The sequence below is a fragment of the Galleria mellonella genome, unplaced genomic scaffold (genome assembly GCF_026898425.1).
Source record: "Galleria mellonella isolate WM207_F2 unplaced genomic scaffold, CSIRO_AGI_GalMel_v1 utg184, whole genome shotgun sequence".
Taxonomy (NCBI): Eukaryota; Metazoa; Arthropoda; class Insecta; order Lepidoptera; family Pyralidae; genus Galleria; species Galleria mellonella.
The window spans coordinates 578,545-602,351 of NW_026442025.1; the positions used below are offsets into that span (position 1 = coordinate 578,545).

Consider the following 23,807-nt stretch of genomic DNA (forward strand, 5'->3'; position numbering starts at 1 on the left):
TGCGTGCGTGCGTGCGTAAGTGTGTGCGTGCGCGCGTGCGTGCGTGCGTGTGTATGTGTGGTTAATTACCATATTATTTCCATAATACTTTCAGTTTCTTGATAACTAAGGGATAACAATATCTCTTATGCGTTTGTCTTTTTGCAATAAATTAATTCTCATATTAGTTTCCGAGTTGGTTCTATTTTAATTTTGCCTATTAAAATCTGTTGCCTATTGCATAATACATCAGTACTCTGAGACAGGCGATATTGTGTTCTGAATTTAAATGTTAATGAATAACAGAAATTCGTAAGAGGCGACTCAGGGAGCTTATGGGAGAGGGATGGGCAGTAGCGTCCCTCTTAAAACATCTGTAAAAGCCTAACTGCGGTTGCCAACCCGCCTGCCAAGCGTGGCAACTACTGGCAAAACTGCCCTTATGGGGAAGGCAATTAAATTAGCTAGGATACCTCATGTTATGAGGAACCAGGAATTGAATATCTGGGAGTACAGCTCAAATACCCAGATCCCAGTTAAATCAAAAATTTCATTTTAAGAGCTGTGGATTTTGTATTAAATATATAAAATAAAATTGACACGCTTCGGTAAGCTAAAGTTATGATGAACGCTCTTAAATAGACTGCCAAAACCTAAATTTAATACAACAATAGCTGGTTCTAGTATGGAGGAATTAATTTCATCGGATTTTAGGACGGCACAGGCTATTGTTCCAATAAAGTTGTCTATTTAGAGCAGGCAGTAAGACACGTAATCTGCGATATTAGTGAAAATCAAAATATTCATAATAATAAATACCGTCCAGTCAAATTTAACATAACGGTTTCATAGCATACGAGTAGCTACCGTGCATCAATCACTTTCAAAACAAAACATGTCAATAACAATTTGGTAGGCAGCAAGTGAGCGCTTCGGAAATATTGCAGACATTTAAAACACGTGGGTCGCTTTCGAAATGTAATCAATTTTAACACGACGTTTCAATATTCTTGTCTAATTGTCTGTACTTATACAGGATGTAATTAGCACCATTAGCATTCTTTTGTGTGATAATCTATCAGGGAAATTGAGTATTTTTCCCGAGAAATATTGGTCGAAAAATAACAAAATATATAATATTTTGTTGTTACGTTAACAGGATTTATCCTTTTTTTTTATACAACTTAGAATGGCAAACAAGCTGACGGCCCACCTGATGGAAAGTGGTAACCGTCGCCTATAGACAAAGCATGGACATAACAGAGTATACTGTTTCGCTCATGATACCCCCCATGCGTTGCCATTCCTGAGGACTCAGATGTTATTCCTCTGTACCCAGTAAATTCACGCCATATCCCACCCTTCAAACCGAAACACAGCCATGCAAATACAACTGCTTCACGGTTGAAACACGAATGAGACTGAGGTACCTAAGCAATCGACTTTTGTACAAAGGCTCTCTCAAAGTCTCTCCTGTAGTAGTGTAGTAGCCAAGAGAGTTCATTCGTTCATTTCAGTTAGTTAATTGTCCATTGCTGATCATAGGCTTTTTCCAAACACTACCTTAAGTAACAGTTCCCAGCTACCAGTATTCATTGACTTCTTGTAATGCGTTTGAGGTCGTGGCTCCATCTAGAGAGGAGCCACCGTACACTGCGTTTACCTGTACGCCATTCGAGAATCTCCCTATTCATTATCGGTTTTTGTGACCAGCCTATTGCCACTTCAGCTTGCTTATCCTTCGAACTATGTCGGGTATTTTGGTTCTTGTGTAGATATCCTCATTTCCGAAATACCGAGTACAGTTCTGTTCATAGTTCGCTGAGCAACGATGAGAAGACGTGGCGTGGTTTTCCAAACGCTGGCTAACCGTGTCGAATTCGACGGTTGACCTCTTAGTTGAAATTGTTACGAAGTTGTCCCAGGTATACATATTCGTCGAAATTTGGAGTATAGTGTGCTTAATAGGTATGATTTAGACGTTAGACATGATTTTAGTTTTATGCATGTTCATCTTACGACCTACCAGTTGAAAAGCACTATTGAAGTCATTCAAGTCCTCCAGGGATTCCGCCATTACTATATCATGAGCTAATCGAAAAAGTCCATGAAATAGAAATATGAAGAAACATGAGAGTATACGAGGTTCTATTTAAATTTAATTAGACCATCATAAACCTTAAAATCAGCTGCTGAGACTAGAAATAACTAAGACTAGACTAAGGAAAGCCGAGGGATGGACAGCAGCGACCATTTTAAAATAACTCCAAAAGTTTAACTGCGGTTGCCAACCCAACCCAACCAAGCCTAAGCGTGGCAACTACGAGTACTAGCAAAACCTCCTATGATGATCATGTGATAATAAATTGAAATTTTATTTTTGAAAAATTCGTTCAGAGAATTGGCACCTGAGAATCGGCCCCATTGTACGATATATTACAATATCTATAATTATGTCTGCAGGGGTGAGGCGGTGGCCTTTCCGTTCTCATTAATTCGATCGCAGTAATTAGATACCTACGCATTGTTATTACAAGTACTTATAACAATAATTGGCTTATTCCGATATTTTATTATTTATACGCTTTATTTTCTAATTACAATTTATGTAGTTTGTTATTATATTAATAATAACAACCTGATATCGTGTTTATGGATCGGGCACTCCCAAAAGTTTTTGGTGAATGTCACCATAACGCACGATGAGTACCTCGTGAAAGCTGAAACCGAGAAGAGAAAATATCTCGACTTGACTCACGAGGTGACCGAAATGTGGGGGATTACATCCACCGAAATCGTGCCAGTCGTTTTGTCAGTGAACGGTCTTATCCCAACTAGTCTGGAATAACATCTCAGACGGTTGGGATTCCGAGGCGGCTCACTCCCGGGAAGGATGCAGACAGTGGTGCTCTTAGATATTGCCCGCTTAATATGCCGGTTTCTCTCTCTAGAGCCCTGAACCCCGGGCAACTGTGCTTCTGCCGGGGGTAAGTTTGCCATCTCCTCTCCTTTGAATTTAGTGAAAATAAAAAAAAAAGTAATAACAAATATATGAATTCTTATTTCGTTTCAAAAATGTATATAATCTGGTTCCAGACAAAGTAATTTATATCTATCCCTACCAGAGGGAGACTTTGTACAAAAGTCAATTGCTTGGGTACCTCTGTCCCATTCGTGTTTCAACCGTGAAGCAGTTGTGTTTGCAGGACTGTGTTTCAGTTTGAAGGGTGGGATATTACGTGAAAGTACAGAGGAATAACACCTGAGTCCTCAGGAATAGCAACGCATGGGGGGTATCATGGGCGAAACAGTATACTCTGTTATGTTATGTCCATGGTACTGCTCATGTCTATAGGCGACGGTTACCACTTTCCATCAGATGGGCCGTCAGCTTGTTTGCCATTCTAAGTAGTATAAAAAATATATATAGAAAAAAAAATCTCACACAAAGTATATTTGAATAAAACAGAGTTTCTTACAAATTTTTTTTGTTTCCTGGCACAAAATTAATTTCGTATTCAGCGTTTGCTATACCGTGTCAAACACCGTGGAACATCAATGTCATTTTAATTGACACTGATTGTGTAAATTATACGAGAAAATTGCAATATAACAGTCAAAGTTTTGTATAAACGTAAACAGATTTAGAAATTGTATTCACATTCGTATGTTATGCAATTTATTAAAAATAAACGTCTCAACATATTTATGTCTTTTTTTTATACAACTTAGAATGGCAAACAAGCTGACGGCCCACCTGATGGATAGTGGTAACCGTTGCCTATAGACATGAGTAGTACCATGGACATAACAGAGTATAATGTTTCGCCCATGATACGCCCCATGCGTTGCCATTCCTGCGGACTCAGGTGTTATTCCTGATGATAGTTATGTTTAATAAATTCTTATTTTATCATATATGAAGTTATTTTACATGTTTTTACGATGGTTTTTTATTCTCTCTTTTATATTTATAAAGTGTGTGATATGATGTAATTGTAGAAAAATAAACAAAATAATTTTTATGTTGTTAAAGTATACAGTAAATTTTTTTCTATTTTGTTTTTTTATAATCTTCGTAACTTTCTTATTTTTTGGGTCAACGTACACGTCGATTGGGACGTAAAAAGTGTACGAAATTAATTAAACAAACGTAAAAGTGATAATCGACTTTATTTATCGTTGGAATTTCGTGAAATCCTTTATTAGTGCTTATGACAAACCTTATAAAGTTTCGAGTCTCCATTCCCAACAAAGCCGACTTGGTTAATCTTTTGATTCTACCTTTCAATAAACGATTACGTATTATTAAGTCTCTGTTTTCTAATCTACTTAATATTAGTCGTGATCGCTTACGAAATTGTACGAAGTCCTGTTAATATCCTGTTAATATTTCTTTTTTATACAACTTAGAATGGCAAACAAACTGATTATGTTATATGGATATTTTAACCCATTTTTTGACTTTTCAAACTTTTTATTTGTTGTAACAGCCAGGGCACCGTTGTTCTGACAGTTATAAAAACAACATAAAAAAATTGGCAAATAAACAAATTCGTGCGGAAGTGATGCGCTTACATAAATTCCGCTGTTTTTATTTACATGTTAGCTTTTTACTTGCTACTTCGTACGCATGGGTTTCAGAAGGAGAAAAATTAATAAAATAAAACAAAAACAAAATCAAGATAAAACATGTACCAGATTTTAATTAGACCTTCAGGAACATAAATCGCATCCAATTTGGTGCAGTATTTTTGACGTGATGCTGCAACAAACATACAGACAGACAGAGTGTCAGACAGATAGAAAATACATCTAAAAATTATTGTTTTGGCATTTATCTGTTTTATTACCAGAGGAAGACTTTGTACAAAAATCGTTTGCACCTCTGTTCCATTCGTGTTTCTACCGTGAAGCAGTTGTGTTTGCATGGCTGTGTTTCGGTTTGAAGGGTGGGATATGGCAGTGAATTTAGAAGGTACAAAGGAATAACACCTGAGTCCTCAGGAATGGTAACGCATGGGGGGTATCATGGGCGAAATAATATACTCTGTTATATCCATGGTATTGCTCATGTCTATAGGCGACGGTTACCACTTTCCATCAGGTGGGCCGTCAGCTTGTTTGCCATTCTAAGTTGTATAAAAAAAATATTAAGACCTCCTAAGATGTGGGGAGGGGAGTGGCACATAAATTCTTTAGTACTATTAGTACTATTATGAATGTTGCTAATTATATGGTCAATACATGCTTTCTTCCGGGTTGGGCTGTTGATGTGAATTTTCAAATTATAATTACTTGCTAAATTTTCTAATAGTTGCGATGCTTTGGTCTTTATTATTAATTAAAGTATTTATGTTTATATCACCAAGCAATATAATTTTTTTTTATGGTCGATTCTTTTTAAATATCTCCCATGTACATACATTATGTAATTGCAATTTTATTAATATAAGTATGATGTCTAAGCGGTCTTCCACCGTGCGTTTTTCAATGCACTTTCTTTCACGCACAACCGATCTTTGGAATCAACTTCCAGCAGCAGTATTTCCGAACCGATACGACATTGTACCCTTCAAGAAAAGAGCAAGAGAAAAGCTCTTTCATTTGGTAATGGGGTCAAAAATTGTAACAGAACGTTCTCGAACCTTTTCAATGAAACACGACGATTAGAATTGACCCACAATAATTGGAATAAATGTCCGGTAACAATTATAAAAATAATAATTTTAAAATAAAAGTAATTAATTCTAAAAATAAAAGTCATTAATTCTAAAAAATAAAAGTAATTAATTCATAAAATAAAAGCAATTAATTTTAAAAATAAAAGTATACTTAGACGAATTAAAAAAAAATCGCTTTTAGGATGTATCATTTTTCATTTGTTCATGCGCTTTATATGCATACTCCTTTTTAAAAAGCCTGATATTGTGGATGATCATGGGCGGTGGTAGTCACTTACCATCAGGTGAGCCTCATGCTCGTTTGCCTCCTGTATTATATAAGAAAAAAGATAATATAAAATATATAAATTAGACTAACCAATTTCCGTATTGAGCCTCTCATTTGGGCCCTTGTACGTGTTAGATAAGGGCGTATAAAATAACATTATTTCGCATTTTATTTTTGTGTATAAATACCACTTATTGTCGATTCCCATTAATGTTTTTATCATTGCATTAGCCTAAAGCTAGATTTCACCAAAAACTCGTGGTTAACAGATGAAAGAGCAAGATTACCATAGAAAATGACTGTTTAATGTTTTCTTAAGTGCCTCAGATAGGCGCTTTAGGGTAATTAGGTACTTGACTTCGAATAGAGGGAAAGTTACTGAATCTAGTTGCCTGTTCACTTCAATGTTGATGAGTTAGCAATATTGACAGTGGGCAATTTCAGTGTTCTCTTTTATACCACTGAGGTGGCAAAAAAGCATACGGCTTACCTGATGGTGAGCGATTACCGTAGCTTGTGAGCGCCTGCAATACCAGAGGCATTACGCGCGCGTTGCCGACCCTGAAGAAAGCTCTTTACCCCCCTTTTGAAGAACCCCATGCTGTAGTCTCTTGGGGAAACCTTGGCAGGGAGCTCATATATGTGTAGTATATTCGATCAGTTTAGACCTATTTCCAAGCGACTTGAAAAAGAAAAATAGTCTCAATTCGATTGTTAGTTCTGTTATATCCATGGTATAGTTCATGTCTATAGGCGACGGTTACCACTTTCCATCGGGTGGGCCATTTCTTCCTCTCCTTCCGAATAATGAGGTTACTAGTCAATATTACTAGTCTGTTCCATTCGTGTTTCAACTGTGAAGTAGTTGTGTTTGCATGGCTGTGTTTCGGTTTGAAGGGTGGGATATAGCAGTGAATTTACAGGGTACAGAGATCTGACATGTATTTATTTATTTATTCTTTATTGACCACATTGAAAAAAATAGGTACAAAAAGCGGACTTAATACTATATAGCATTCTTTCCTAGTCAAGTTTTGGCAAAAGAGAAATGTACTTAGGCAGTGTTAAAAATAATGAAAAATGTTCTAGATAAATAGTTACAGACTTTTCTGTATTGACTCGTAAATTATCAAATACATAAAATGGAGAACTACTGCACATTATGGTTTTTTTTTACACTACTTAGAATGGCAAACAAGCTGACCGCCCACCTGATGGAAAGTGGTAACCGTCGCCTATAGACATGAGCAGTACCATGGACATAACAGAGTATACTGTTTCGCCCATGACACCCCCCATGCGTTGCCATTCCTGAGGACTCAGGTGTTATTCCTCTGTACCCAGTAAATTCACGCCGATATTATGGTCACATAGATATACTTACAAGAATACATTATAGTAATATTACTTACAAATACAAGTAATACTGTTTTTGATGCATGCCATAATGGAATTCCTAGTACTTTTATTTTTAAATAACAATATATTTCATAAGAAAAGGTTTGCTGGAAGAAATCTCATATTAGAAATAAGCTCGCCTTTGTACATTACGTTTAAAGTATATCCGTGTACAAGAAAGAATAAAGAAAAATGGACCCGCCATTGCTAAGAATATACCTTAAAAGATCGACCTCCACGTGGTCTCCCTTCGAATCTACCTATTCGTCATTTTTCATCGATAATGCAGTGGGGATACTTTTTTAATAGATGGAAATAGAATGGCAATCCTACCTGTGAGAACGATATTGGATACGAACATTGGTGGGCCACCAGTAAAGGATGATAGGTAACGATGAAAAGGCAGCTCAGTTTGCCCATCGTGATAAGTACACCTGGAATTAAGCATGACAGTTTCTAGGGGTGACCATAGGAAAGTCGAATTGACAAGGTATATTGCAAGCAATGGAGCTGGTAGGCCTAATTACTAACAGAAAAGGCAGGTTAGTTAGCACATCGTGTTGAATACACTTGGAATTCAGCACGACGGTTTCAGGGGGGATCTCGGAGAAGTCCACCTGTCAGGGTATATTGTTAGCAATGGGACTGGTAGTCAACATTACTAACAATCTCTTTCCGCCACAAGCAAGATTACCATTCCGTTTTTCATTTTTTTTTATACAACTTAGAATGGCAAACAAGCTGACGGCCCACATGATAGAAAGTGGTAACCGTCGCCTATAGACGTGAGCAGTAGCATGGACATAACAATCAACGTTTCACCCATGATACAAAGTCGTCGCCATTCCTGGTAGATGACAATAGAATTTGGCAATTCCACTTTGTTAGAACTCAACTGGATTGAAACACGAATGGGACAGAGGTACCCAAGCAGTCAACTTTTGTACAAAGTCTCCCTCTGGTAGATGACAATAGAATGGCAATTCCACCTGTTAGAACGCTACTGGATACGAACACTGGTGGGCCATCAGTAAGGGATGATAGGTGACGATGAAAAAGCAGCTCAGTTAGCCCATCGTAATAAGTACACCTGGAATTAAGCATGGTAGTTTCTAGGGGTGACCATAGGAAAGTCGAATTGACAAGGTATATTGCAAGCAATGGAGGTGGTAGGTCTAATTACTAACAGAAAAGGCAGGTTAGTTAGCACATCGTGTTGAATACACTTGGAATTCAGCACAACGGTTTCAGGGGGAATCTCGGAGAGGTCCACCTGTCAGGGTATATTGCTAGCAATGGGACTGGTAGTCAACATTGCTAACAATCTCTTTCCGCCACAAGCAAGATTACCATTCCGTTTTTCATTTTTTTTATACAACTTAGAATGGCAAACAAGCTGACGGCACACATGATAGAAAGTGGTAACCGTCGCCTATAGACGTGAGCAGTAGCATGGACATAACAGAGTATACCGTTTCACCCATGATACCCCCTATGCGTCGCCATTCCTGAGGACTCAGGTGTTATTTCTCCGTACCCAGTAAATTCACGCTATATCCCATCCTTCACACCGAAACACAGCTAAGCAAACACAACTGCTTCATGGTAGAAACACAAATGAGACAGAGGTACCCAAGCAATCGACTTTTGTACAAAGTCTCCCTCTGGTAAAAGGGGTCTAAGGATGAAAAAGACGTATTGTATTAATATACGTCATTGCACAGTTATTTTATTTTGATATTTTACTGATATTTTTAAGGGAGAATCATTATTGTGGTATACACATACACATAAGTAGGTAGGAAACGGAAGAGGCTCGTTTGAATCGAAGCATTTGGCGTTCCATTGTTTCTGCTTATCCTAATGGGAGACAGGCGTAATGTATATATGGCCGTGTGATCCCGGTTTAGGATAGGCCATCTTTTTACATGGGTGTTGTAAGAGGCAACTAAGGGAAGGTGAGGAATGGACAGCAGCGTCCCTCTTAAAACATCTCTAAAACCTAACTGCGGTTGCCAATCCGCCTGCCAAGCGTGGCAACTACTGGTAAAGCCCCCCAAGAGGGAAACATGTTCAGCAGTGGACAGTAAAAGCTGACATGATGACGATGCATGAATAGGTATTTTATTGCACGGACTGTGCTCTGAGAAATTATTCAATATGATGCCCACGGCTACTTTCTATCATCGTACGGCTCGCCATCGACAGGGAGTTCACGCTCATACCCTACAGCCTAAATCGTCGCGTACAACACGGTTTTAAAGATGTTTTCTCCCACGAATGGGCCCCCAGCCGAGGTTTTCCCAAGAGACTACAGCATGGGTCTTCAAAAGGGGGTTAAAGAGGTTTCTTTAGGGTTGGTAAGGCGCACGTAATACCCCTGGTATTTCAGGCGTTCATACGCCACGGTATCCGCTTACCATCAGGTAGGCCGTATGCTTGTTTGCCACCTCAATGGTGTATAAAAAAAATTGTTAATTTTTTTTAATATACGGACACGTATTGAACATTTGTGTGAATATTTCTGAATAAAACCTGTCAAATTAAATATTGAGTTCGCATTGAATTTAAAAAATAAATCACAAACGATAAACGGAAGCAAGAAGTTTGTATGAAAAGAATTCGAATGAAACGAGGACGGAACCTTTTTCAATACAACAATGAAAAAATTAATTCGCAGATTTTATTTATATTAATATGAGGGACTAATTTAAATGCGGACTCTAGGCTGTTTTTTAGCTGTGGAAATTTTGTTCTGTATTAGATTCCATTGGCAGGCGGGTTTTTTTATTTAAGTAGCTATATCATTATAAAAAATAGCTATAATTTCACTTCACTTAGACTTAAACTTATTCGCAATTTTTAAAGCAGTTTATAAAAACACAAGGGAAACATTAGAATAAATTCTACTATCTTTTATTTGTTCTTAAAATTCTCTGCTTTATTTTACTGCAGAGCATTTACAGAATAAAGCATTTACGAGTATTTTATAGTGAGTCGGAATAAAAAGTATTACAATATTATGTACTTAGTTGAATGAATGAGATCACTTCAAAAGGTACTAGAGGGAGACTTTGTACAAAAGTCGATTGCTTGGGTACCTCTGTCTCATTCGTGTTTCAATCGAGAAGCAGTTGTGTTTGCATGGCTGTGTTTCGGTTTGAAGGGTGGGATATGGCGTGAAATTACTAAGTACAGAGGAATAACACCTGAGTGCTCAGGAATGGCAACGCATGGGGGTATCATGGACGAAACAGTATACTCTGTTATGTCCATGGTACTGCTCATGTCTATAGGCGACGGTTACCACTTTCCATCAGGTGGGCCGTCAGCTTGTTTGCCATTCTAAGTTGTATAAAAAAAAAGTAATACTAATCAATCCGACGATGGAGGCCTATGTTCAGCAGTGGACTGTTAAAGGCTACCATGATTTATACATATATACATACAAACCCTATAGATACTGTCTTCAATTTTGGCAACTCGAAGGGATATTGTGAAAAATATCCATTCCAGAGTTCGCCTTTACACCTTACTTTAAATCCTTTAAAAGTAGGGGGTCGTGGGGTCCCAGCATAGAGTGGGTGCCCCACTCTATGCTGGGACCCCACGGTTAAATATATAATAAATAAATAATATGATAAATAATAGACTATAATTGATAGATACAATGAGTTATCTATACTGATATTATAATGAGGAAAATATGATTGTTTATTCGTTTGTTTGTAATGAATAAACTCTAAAACTACTCAACCGATTTTATAAACCCTTTCACCTACAGAAAATTACATTATCAACAAATAATGTAAGCTGTATATTATTTTTAAAACTCTGTCTACTCGTGCGAAGACAGACCGGGTCCTAGTAACAATAATTTTTCGAAATTTGGCTTGACTGTCTGTATGTTTGTTTCGGCAAAACTGCAGCACCAAAATTGATAGGATTTTCATATTTTGTGTTCTTAAAGGTCTAACTTAAAATTTGATATATATATATATTTCATTTACATACGCTTTCTAGAATCTATTTTTTGTTGCTTTTACGTTATTATGTTTAATGTAAAGTTGCTTACGGTATTGGTTTCATGAGCGCTCGCGTCACAGTCGCTCAAGATTAAGGACCACGAATTGATTCCGAAACTAGTCGAGTTTTCTCGATCTAATTACACGTTTAAACCAGTAGTTATAACATTAAAAAAAGTATAAGTACTTTATATTATTCTCAATTTCGTGTATAATATAGTATATATCATATATGTGTAAGTATATTTGTTATTTATATATATTTATTCGTCTATATATGTAATTTTAGTATGTATGTATATCAATAATTAGTAGTACCGCATTCGAGTATTCTGACACTTCTCTATGGTTGACTGGGAGAGAATGCTTTTAGCATTAAGTCCGCCATGTATATATATTTGTACTATTAAATAAATAAAATAATAAATTAATAAAAAAGTGACAGATATGTATGTATGTAAATAAAATATTAACTTACAATTGTACTATGCACTATTGTAAGTTATAAAAAAGTTATTTTCACTTGTTTCCCCGAAGTGAATCGTATGTGCAAACGACATTTCCGTAAACTTGTAATTGGTCGTATAAAGAGCGTGTAGTTCCATAATAAACTTCAGTACGTAACGTTTTGTGTAAAAATATGCGAAGTATCCGACACGTGCGCTGCTGTCGACTATGTATTGAAAGAGAATAGAACAAAATACAATTAAATGTACGCATTGATAAGTTACGAAGATGATTTTTATTGGAATTTACGTGTACAGATTTTGTTCGACTATTTTTTTTTTTTTTTATGAAATCCTTGATTACATTGCACAGTACCGTTTTGTCCTAAATTTATATATTCTTTATTGCACTAAAACATACAGTAACAACAATAAGTTAATAACAATGTTAGCCAAGGCGAACTTATCTCTAAAAGAGATTTCTTCCAGTCAACCTAACACAGTGGCATAGGAAGTAGTGAGTGGGCAGTAGTAGTGCTAAACAGAGGTTAAAATAAATATTTACATATATATATATATATATATATATATATATATATATATATATATATATATATATATATATTTATATTTGGAAGAGATACAAGTTAAGCTCTATTTGTACATACATATTTTATATATATATATAAACATATATATAAATATATAAATAAGAATATATATATATATACACATATATACACATACATACATATATAGATATGTTAAATACAACATGTAATAAATTTAACATAAATTATGTATTTTTTTTTTTATTTATTTTACATACGTGGATAAGGTAAACACATTTTAATGGCGATTCCTGCATTAATTCTAGGCTTGTTTCGCTTGAATCTTATATTATTAAATACCCACCTCTACTGAAGAAACTTGAATACAATGTGCCTGTTAGAATGTCGCGGTATTCTTACAATTTACGTGTAATATATACAATAAACAAACCTGTAAAGCTTGTAATATGAACTAGAGAACTGAAAGAAAAACTTTTTTTTCGTAGTACAACATATAATATGTAGAAAATCGTTTTTTTTTGACAAAAAACACAAAGTTACAAGCTCAAGATGCAATGGGTCCCACACTAGGCGAGCGTACAAAGATTAACAACTCACAATCTGTTACAATAAAAAGTACATAGTGGACGGGTATATATTAGAAAAGGAATATACATAATTCTACTAAACAATATAAATAATAAAAAGAGAAGAAAATACTAATAAATATAAGTTTTTTTTTTTTATATAATTTAGAATGGCAAACAAGCTGACGGCCCACCTGATGGAAAGTGGTAACCGTTGCCTATAGACATGAGCAGTACCATGGACATAACAGAGTATACTGTTTCGCCCATGATACCCCCCATGCATTGCCATTCCTGAGGACTCAGGTGTTATTCCTCTGTACCCAGTAAATTCACGCCATATCCCACCCTTCAAACCGAAACACAGCCATGCAAACACAACTGCTTCACGGTTGGAACACGAATGGGACAAAGTTACCCAAGCAATCGACTTTTGTACAAAATCTCCCTCTGGCTTGCAAATCAATGCAAATCAAATATAACAAATATTTTATTTATATACTAAATATAACGTTCTAATTATATACTTACACGTACTAAGTATGCTTACAAATGTTTGTATTGCGCGAAAATCGAATTGGCGATAATGGAAACCGAAGGTGGAATGTTAAACCGCTACACTACTGAGTAGTCCGGCTTGTTATGAGTTGTGAAAAGATTTATTGCGTTCACGTCGATAATTCGTGTCGAAAAGTTAGCAGCCCCCGTGCCAGATGGTTTCAGAAACGCGGATTTCCATACGAACTTACCGACGTAAACGTGAACGAGGTCGTAACGTAAATCCACACTAATGTTAATGTAAAAGTGAATTTGTTTCTTTGTTTATTAGCTGATAACGCCTTAACCATTTGATCTATACGGTGGGTTGTATGCCTTTTATAATAATAATTATCGGGTTTTTTTTTTATAGGTGATAATAAAATAGTGATCCCACCCGTGCTATCGGTTTACGCTGATAGGGCACCAGTGAAGGATGATAGATGAGGATGAAACAGGTCAGTTAGCCCATCGTGATGAATTCAACGAGAATTATTCACAATGGTTTCCAGGGGGAACCACGCGGAGGTTGACCTGATAGGGCATATTGCTAGCAATGGGGCTGTCAAACTCCATTGCTAACAATCCCTTCCCCCTATAATTATCCGGTTAATTTATCTATATTATAATCTATTCTAAATATTATCTACATATCTATGTATAATCTAATCTAATCGCCGTATAGGTCCCGACATAAAATGGACCACCCCTTACTTTATTTAAATTAGTTCAGCCGTTTAGTGTGTCTGAGTGACGTACATTCAAACATCTTAGAAACACTTTCACACCTACAATACGTGTATTAGCAGAATTACTTTCAGCCACACTTCTTTTAATAGCTTCGGAAATCTGCCTCCGTTGGAATATCACGTACCTACGACGTAGAGACAAAATGTTAGAACATTTTCTAAATTCTCATAATTAGAGCTGGCAAACCTGGAATATTTTTTTGTTTTATTTCTAATATAGATTACTAAAGCTTACTTAGGTAGTAACGTTATAATGGAACGCGGAATATTATTCTTTTAAGTGGTTTTTTTTTATACAACTTAGAATGGCAAACAAGCTGACGTTGAAGCCCACCTGACGGAAAGTGGTAACCGTCTCCTATAGACATGAACAGTACCATGGACATAACAGAATATACTGTTTCGCCCATGATACTCCTCATGCGTTGCCATTCCTGAGTACTCAGGTGTTATTCCTCTGTACCCAGTAAATTTATCAGAACGAAACGAACGAAACAGTATACTCTGTTATCTCTATGGTACTGCTCATGTCTATAAGCGATGGTTACCACTTTCAATCAGGTGGACCGTCAGCTTGTTTGCCATTCTAAGTTGTATTAAAAAAAAAAACGCGATCATGTACCGTCGCAAGCATATAAAGTAATAAAGACGAATTTAAAATCTCCTTTTAAAAGTAAAAAACCAACTTATTCTATGGCTACGTAAATGGTTTGTTCATAATAAAAGACATGACGCGTCCGTGCCTGTTACGATGTGTTATGATAACTCGATTTATTTACATGACAAGGGTCTTTATTTGGTACGCTTGCGACTTTATCCCGGGAACTGGTCGGGCGCGTCACAATAGGATAGCGGATCGATGTTAACATTATTTGGATAGGATGCTTAAGAAAATGCCGCACTGTTATGTTTTCATGAGCTTAGCAGCTTATTTCACTATGAAATAACATCATACATATATTACTAAATTTATTAAGTTATTGACGCGCATCCAAGCCGCCTGAGCCCGAGGGAGGAAACGGGAGCCGTTTGCTAGGATAACCCTCTATCTCGTGATTCCATACTTATATTTTCCAACAATCCTTGCAATGTTACATTAAGGCTGCCAATTTGTTACTTTTAATTTATAGCCGTCATTCTTTTAATGTATATAATATCGAATGTTATGCAGAGCAGTTATTGGAGTGCAAATTTAATGCTGTTTCATGTAATATTTATTTTATAAATGTATTAATTTGTAATCTGTTGCCTTGCTATAAATAAATAAATATTTATAATGGTGAGGTTGTATTAGTGTTTTCTTTAAAGTACGATAACTGAATGTTGAAGGTGATAGAGAAACTAGATCATTTTTGAAATCATTTAAAAAAATACAGTTAACTTATCAAAACATAAAAAAAATTAATATAAATTTAAATGTTTAAAATCCCCGTAAATACCTTACAAAAAGCGTGTTTGTATTGTGAATACTCATTTTCAGAGTAGTAGACTTTAGTAGTATATATATATATATATATATATATATATATATATATATATATATATATATATATATATATATATATATATATATATATATATATATATATATATATATTTATTTATTTATTTATTTATTTATTTATTTATTTATTTATTACATCCACTGGGTGAGCCTTACAGTCTCCCAATACGCCCACCCAGGAAAGCATGAATACAACAACATATAAAAAAAGGAATATTACATATACGAGGTTTGTCCGGAAAGTACGTATAAAAGTTTTTTAAAAATTTTATTTTACAATTATTCAGGTAAATCAATTTTATCCCCTTCAAAGTACTCCCCCTGTGACATAATGCACTTGTGCCAACGCCGTTTCCACTGTGAGAAGGCTCCTTGAAAGTCCTCTGGTTGTAGGTTTCTCAGCTGCCCCGTCGTAGCTTTTTTTATCTCATTTATGTCCCCCAAATGCCGCCCCCGAAGTACCAATTTGGTTTTTGGGAACAAGAAGAAGTCACACGGGGCCAAATCCGGCGAATATTTGGGGGTGTTCGGTCACCGTAATGGAATTTTTACTCAAAAACTCACGGACAACAAGAGAGGTGTGGGCAGGGGCATTGTCGTGGTGAAGAATCCAACGCCCCTCTCGCGCCAATTCTGGACGAACTCGTGCCACACGACTGTCTGACCGTTAAACGACGGTCCCCATTAACACAAGTTCGAATTCTTTCCACGTTTTCGTCGGAATGTGAAGTGGAAGGACGTCCTGAACGTGGGTCATCTTGAACGCTTTCTCGGCCCTCTCTGAATCTTTTTAGCCACTTGTGGACGGTTGGTTCCTTCACAGCATCATCCCCATAAACTGTTCTGAGATCGGCAAAAATTTCACGGCATTCTTGCCGAGTTTCGAGAGAAACTTGATTACGACGCGCTGCTCTTCAACGGAAGCGGGCTCCATGCCGACGGGGTTTCGTTAAGAGGTAACTTCACAGATGGCGTGACAAGCTTGTTTGCACCGCACGGCGGTCAGACCAGAACTGAAACATTGTTAGGGACATAAGGAAGGGGTCCTGCGCTTACCTGGCCTCCCCACTCCTCTTTCTCGCATTCCAGAACACTTTTATACGAACTTTCCGGACAGACCTCGTATACAACAAGAATAATATAAAAAGACTTAAACAAAAACGTCTGAACACAAATACTCATTAACATCAATAACTATTATATAATAATATATAATAGTTATTGATGTTAATAATAAAACTAAAACATTATCAGATCTTTCCTCGCTTCCAACTCCAGACTATTCACCATTTGTTTTTAATCAATTTACAGAGTGTGACGTTAAGAAGAGCATTATTTCTATAACGTCTGATGCAGTAGGTAGCGATTGCATCAGTCGTAAGATGATCATTCCTATTCTCGATGAAATATTGTCTATAATTTGCTTTATCCTAAACCGCTCCATTGAAACTTGTACCTTTCCAAAGTGTTGGAAAGAAGCACAAATTATCCCCATTCCAAAAAAGAACAATCCTCATTCTTTCTCTGATTTGCGACCTATCTCAATCCTACCATTCCTTTCTAAAGTGCTTGAACGCCTTATTCATACTCAATTGACAAAATTTTTTACTGAAAACAACCTATTGAACCCTTATCAGTCTGGCTACCGACCCGATCATAGCACAGTAACAGCACTAGTCAAGATTACTGATGATATTCGATCGGGTATGGAACACGGCCAACTGACCATTCTCACGCTCCTAGATTTTAGCAATGCGTTCAATACCGTCGACTTTGATATCCTGCTGAAACTGTTACGCTCTCTTAACGTATCTCCGCCTGTAGTTGAATGGATTCGTGACTACTTGTTTGGACGCCGGCAGCGAGTACGAATAGGTGATACATATTCATCTTGGTGCGATACGTTTGCTGGCGTTCCGCAAGGTGGCGTCTTGTCTCCTCTCCTTTTTTCAGTTCTTATTGACTCAATATCTGACCAACTAACTTCTCTCTACCATCTATATGCAGACGATTTACAAATTTATACTCAGGCCTCTATAGATAATTTAAAGGATGCTATCGCTTTAACAAACAAGGATCTTAAACATATAAGTGATTGGAGTAAGGCTTTTGGACTGAAAATAAATCCTTCCAAGTCTCAGGCAGTTCTAGTAGGTAGTTCTAAGTTAATACAAAAGGTCGATCATTCAACACTGGCACCTATAAATTTTGGTAATGTGGCTATCCCCTTGTCAGTGCATCAGTGAAAGATCTAGGTATAATTATAGATAGTTCTTACTTGGCGTGCCACAAATAGAATCTGTCAGCAGGAAAGTTTTCGTGATCTGTATGCTCACTTCGTAGACTGCGTAATTTCCTTCCTACTGCTACCAAAATTGCGCTATCCCAATCTCTTTTACTTCCAATTCTTGATTATGCCGATACTTGTTATCTGGATCTTACGGAAGACCAGCTTAACAAACTTGAGCGTCTTCAAAATGTTTTTATCAGGTTTATTTTCGGTCTTAGAAAATATGATCACATTTCCGAGTTTCTCACTAAGCTCAAGTGGCTTCCTATTCGTTTTCGCCGGAATACTCATATTCTTTCACTGCTCCACAATGCCCTTTTCAACTCTTCTTCCCCTCACTATCTGAAGGAGCGGTTTGAATTCTTGCATACCGTCAATTCTTTTAATCTTAGGTCTTTTGAGGCCTTCAGCTGAAGATTCCGGTACATTTCTCTAATTTTTATGACAAATCATTTACGGTGCAAGCTGTACGGCTTTGGAATGCTTTACCAGTGTTTTACGAAATATAAAATGTACGGCTGGTTTTAAAGCAAAACTGAAGAACTATTATTTGAGCAAGTTGTCATCTTCTTAATGTGTTTATATGTCTGGTTAGCATACTTATTACTTGCATACTTTTCGTGAACAGTATTTATATATTTTTATGTATTTGTGTAGGCGTTTATGTCCATGTATGTATATGTATTTGTATGTGTATGGTATGTATATGTATATATATGTATGTATGTGTATATATATATATGTATGTATGTATGTGTATGTATATATATGTATATGTGTGTGTAGGTGTATGTATATAAATATAATAATGAGTAGGGATAATATTTATATTATTATATGTATCACATCTCCCATATTTAGAACTAACAAAATTTTTCATCGTGCCTCCCACCAAACTGTTTATAATTACTCCTCTCCATCCAAAGGTTGCCTGGAAGAGATCGCTCTTAGCGATAAGGTCGCCCATTGTTTTCTCATTGTGATTATTTCTTTTAATTATTTATATTTATAATAATAATGTAATCTTTTGGAGGAAACAATAAAGAGTATCTATCTATCTACTCTGTGGTCACCCGACGAAACTCCAGCAAGTTGGAGGCAAATACATCCAATTGCGGATACTGGCTCAAAACATCATTGAGTAGTTTCAATGCAAGAGATAGGGGAGCCTGCTTAGCGAACTCTGTTCTTCGTAATGGAACATCGAATAAGTGCCGTCGACGTGTGCTGTGTTACTGGGCGCTCCTATTGATATTGATTCCAGTACAGTTTGGTTACTACTTTTCCCCCCGCACTAATTTTACCACATATTCAATTAAATTTAGCTTTCGTCTTACTTCAAGTGTATTATAGCCCACCATACCTAACAAAAACAACAGTACAACTAGTATATCAATATAAATACCTATTGCATAGATGTATTAACGTACTCTGTCAATTCATGGCCCCAAAGTGGGCTTAATAGACCATCCATCTCATTCAGCTGACAAGCTTATATACCGCTTAATGGTAAGTGGTTACTGTAATTAATAGAAACTAGCAATATTGTATTCTCATGGGAAAATCTCAGCAAGAAGCTACTGTTACTCGTCTGAGGACGACGCCCTCTACTGTCAAGACTTTCTAGGTTACCTTTATTATACATGAAAATAGGATAGGATAGGACAATTTTTTTTTTACAACACAGGGGGCAAACTAGCATGCGGCTCACCTGATGGTAAGTGACTACCGCCGCCCATGATCACCCATAACACCAGCGGCATTGCAGGTGTGCTGCCGGCCTTTTAAAAAGGAATATACTCTTTTCTTGAAGGTTGTGTTGTCGTATCGGTTCGGAAATACTGCTGCTGGAAGTTGATTCTAAAGAATGGTTATGCGTGGAAGAAAGCGCCTTGAAAAACGCACGGTGGAAGACCGCCACTCGTCCAGATGATTGGGATGAAATTTTAGTTTGTGGCGGGTTGTACGGTGGTGAAAATCAGCAGCAGGTATCAATCCGAACAATTTCTCAGAACACTCCCCATGATAAATTCGGTAGAAGATGCACAGAGATGCAACATCTCTGCGCAGTTTCAGCAAAATTATAAAAACTATTGTGATCGGATGGGAAAAAATGTTAGGACATTTGATAGGACACGATGAACATATGAACATTATTCAACATATATTTAGTTATTTCCATAGCATAATGTCTTATGGCATACTGCTGTGGGGTAAAGCAGCCGATATAAATACTATATTTGTTTTACAAAAGAGAGCCATACGTTCTATTTATGGTATGGGTTCAAGAGAGTCATTACGTCAGTGCTTTAAAGACTCAAATATCCTCACAGTTACTTCACAATACATTTATGAAAATATTATGTATATATAGAACTTAGCGAGTTTTAAAAACTCAAAGACTGTACAAGTAGAAACTTACGCAATATAAATAAGCTTATTTTACCTAAATGCCGTCTGCACAATATATATATATATATATATATATATATATATATATATATATATATATATATATATATTAAATCTGACAGAGAGGCAATTCAAATCTTATATTAAACAATTTTTATGTAAGAAAGCCTATTACAGGATAGACGAATTCATAGATGACAACATATCAAGTAAATAATTAGTTTATTAGCATACAACGTTATAATTTTATTTTCTCATTGCTTTCTTGATTTAATTGATTAATTTTAGAAATATGAAAGCGTAGCGGTTTTTTGTATTAATTGCCGCATGCATTCTTATGTAAAATGTGAATACTATAACTATCAGATGGCAATTGTGAGTAGCTTTGACGTGGTCTAGTGTTTTGAGTAGTCATGCTCACTAAAATGTCCAGACTTGTGGCGGCGTGGTGGGCCGGGTCATGGGGCTCCCTAAAATATGGTCGAGCGCAGTGATGGCTGGCTCATCCGTCATACTCGTGAACGGGTGCTGCTTGTAGGGACTGGTCTGCTCTAATCACTATGACTGATTTCCTCTTATTAATTGTTTAACCAGTTGGTTATGTATTCAATTTTTTTTTTTTTCTTTTTGAGTATTTAATTGAATTAGTGCTAATTGGTGGTTTGTATTCACACAATTAAACTTAAAAATGTAAAATAATAATAAAATTATTTAAAAGAGCATCACGAAAGTTTCTTGCTCGTTCTTCTTGTGATGAGACATCTTTCCGAACGAGCGGTAAATTAAAAAAAATGTAATGACTTTTCAAAAGTGCTTCAATGTAAGTTTATTTGAATAAATGATTTCTATTCTATTCTATTCTATTCTATTCTATTCTATTATAAAAGAAGAAAACCTGTACCTAATCGATCAATCCTTTTTTGGTGTATTTGTAAATAGCCAGGACAAGGCTTTTTTTTATACAACTTAGAATGGCAAACAAACTGACGGTGCACCTGATGGAAAGTGGTAACCGTCGCCTATAGACGTGAGCAGCATCATGGACGTAACAAAGTAAACTGTTTCGCCCATGATACCCGCATGAGGGTTTCCATCCCTGAGGAATAAGGTATTGTACTTTTGTAACCTGTAAATTCACGCCGTTGTTGGGTATAGGCTTCTTCATGAAGAAATATACATATTTAATTGCATGTTCGCTGCACAAATGTATACATATAGCATTATTATGTTGTTATATTGATTCACGTGAAAAAAGCCGTTAAATATAACTAGTATTACAACAATAATATTATCATTTAAAACTCGAGTATATTTTGTTCAAAAAAATCGTAAATACCTAAATTTAATTTAAAAACCAAACTACTGGAATGATTTCGACAATAGGCTATGAAACCAATCTACCGAAATCTTTAGTTTTTATATGTCTATCCCTCTCTAACGCATTGGCAATGTCATAAATACAACGAGTAACATACTATGTGAATTATGTATTCCATCTATTCTATTCCGAAATCTTTGGTCTAAAAATATATTCTTTTAAGTAAAAAAAAATACAAATCAGTATTTTAGGCAAACTAACATAAAGAAGTAGGACCGAATCGAAAACTTCCTCCTTTTTTGAAGTTGGTTAAGAGGAAAGAAAGAAAATAGAGATGTCAAACCCGTATTATCAAGCCAAACGTGTTATCTGCCTGTGTCGTGTGCACGGAAGCATTGGCTTAGAAACAGTACGAGAGCCACTTATCTATATTAATGGTACAGCCATTATCGGTCATCTCACGCTAAGATTATTCGTACTTGCTTTGATTAAATCAGCCATGCGTCCCATGACAATTCCTGGATAATATATTATCCACTTTTATAGGTAAATCTTCGATTATATAGACAGAGTGTCTCTATAAATAAAGCTACAAAAAAAATGTGTCAACTCTTTCATACAATTTTGCGTTATAAATAGTTACGATTCCTTAATAACTTCTTTATTTATTCAAATATTTGAATTTAGAACGAGAAATGTCACGTCAATAAGTAGAATGGGTAATTCCGGAATCTTTGGTATATTGTGAAGCAAAACGTCATCCTTCCGGGTTGCCTGCTCTCATTTAGCCGCAATCAGGTTGCTAGGTCGCAGCCCTTACTTGAGGTGATTTTTTATAGGCAACCCTATGTTGTCCTATAGATTTAACATCCATTTAGTGTAGCTTTTGACCAAAAATAACCAATTCGCTGAAATCCATGATTTTAAAAAGAACAAAACTTTAGATGCAGGCAACCCTTATTTGCATAGTGTGATATCTTCGACTATTAAGTTCTTTTACCTAAAGAAAAAGGAGGAGTGGCCTATTATATGCCCAGGATCATACGGGGACAGCAGTCCCGCTGCTAAGTTGGTTGCAATTAGCACGCCTCTGTCTAATGAAATCATGCCGCCATAACTTTACTACCATTTAGTGTAAATCAAATGGTAGTTAAATTTAAAATAATTACAATAAACTGTCGGTCTACCACAAAAATATTATACTGGTAATAAATAGATGTTAAAAATATGTGTAGTATAATAATATTTTTTTATTTTATTTATTTTTATTTATGTGAATTTAATTACAAACTCTAATCGCAATATTAAGCGTAGGTATGGATATTCTAAAATAAATAGCATAAAAAATTATATTACTAGATACCTATCTAAATAAATGTTTCTAATGGAATAAATTTAAATAGTTAAAGATAGAAAATTTCCTTAAGATCACTGTCAGCTGGTAGGGTACCTAGGAGACTTGCTGCATTTCCACGCTGAATAGCTATGGAGATGCGGTGACCAAAGTATAGGTCAGCCTTCTGATCGCCAGAGGTTTCTACCAGCCGGCTTGAAATCTCTGATATGTGTAGTCGAGTTATTACGAAATATCATCTAATATCTCTTTACATGTTTAAAAGAATGTCTTTGTCTTAAATTCTTAGAAGAATTGAAAATAAAAAAAAAGAATGACCTATACAGATTTGGAAAATGAAATCACAAATTTTGTATAGAGTTATCTATATAGTTATAGTGTTTTAAATTATTTTTATATACCATAGATTTGGTAGTTCACAGTGTTTAATTTGTTTCAGGTCGACACACACTAACAAACCTGGCAGTCCAGGGACCCTGAACGGTGTGAATGGGAGTGTCCACGGAGAGGCAAGACAGGCGCAATCCAGGAAGACAATAATCCGGATGTTAGGTTAGTGTTGCGGGAAAAAACATTCAATATTACCACATGATTTTATACATATATATATATATTATATATAAGGATATACTTAGCGTATTAAAGCTGTTTCGGATACAAGCTTGTTGGATGGCTAGAGACATCAAGTCTGTTACTAAGACGATT

General features: G+C 36.0%; 1 protein-coding gene across 1 annotated transcript in view; it reads left to right on the forward strand.

Annotated features, from left to right (window-relative positions):
* LOC113518722 (neuropeptides capa receptor-like) overlaps positions 1-23,807 on the forward strand; it is a 158,277-nt gene that overhangs the window by 110,119 nt on the left and 24,351 nt on the right. The window contains exon 5 of the mRNA XM_052893797.1: positions 23,542-23,654. Coding sequence (XP_052749757.1) covers positions 23,542-23,654 — 113 coding nt within the window. The remainder of the gene's footprint in view (positions 1-23,541; positions 23,655-23,807) is intronic.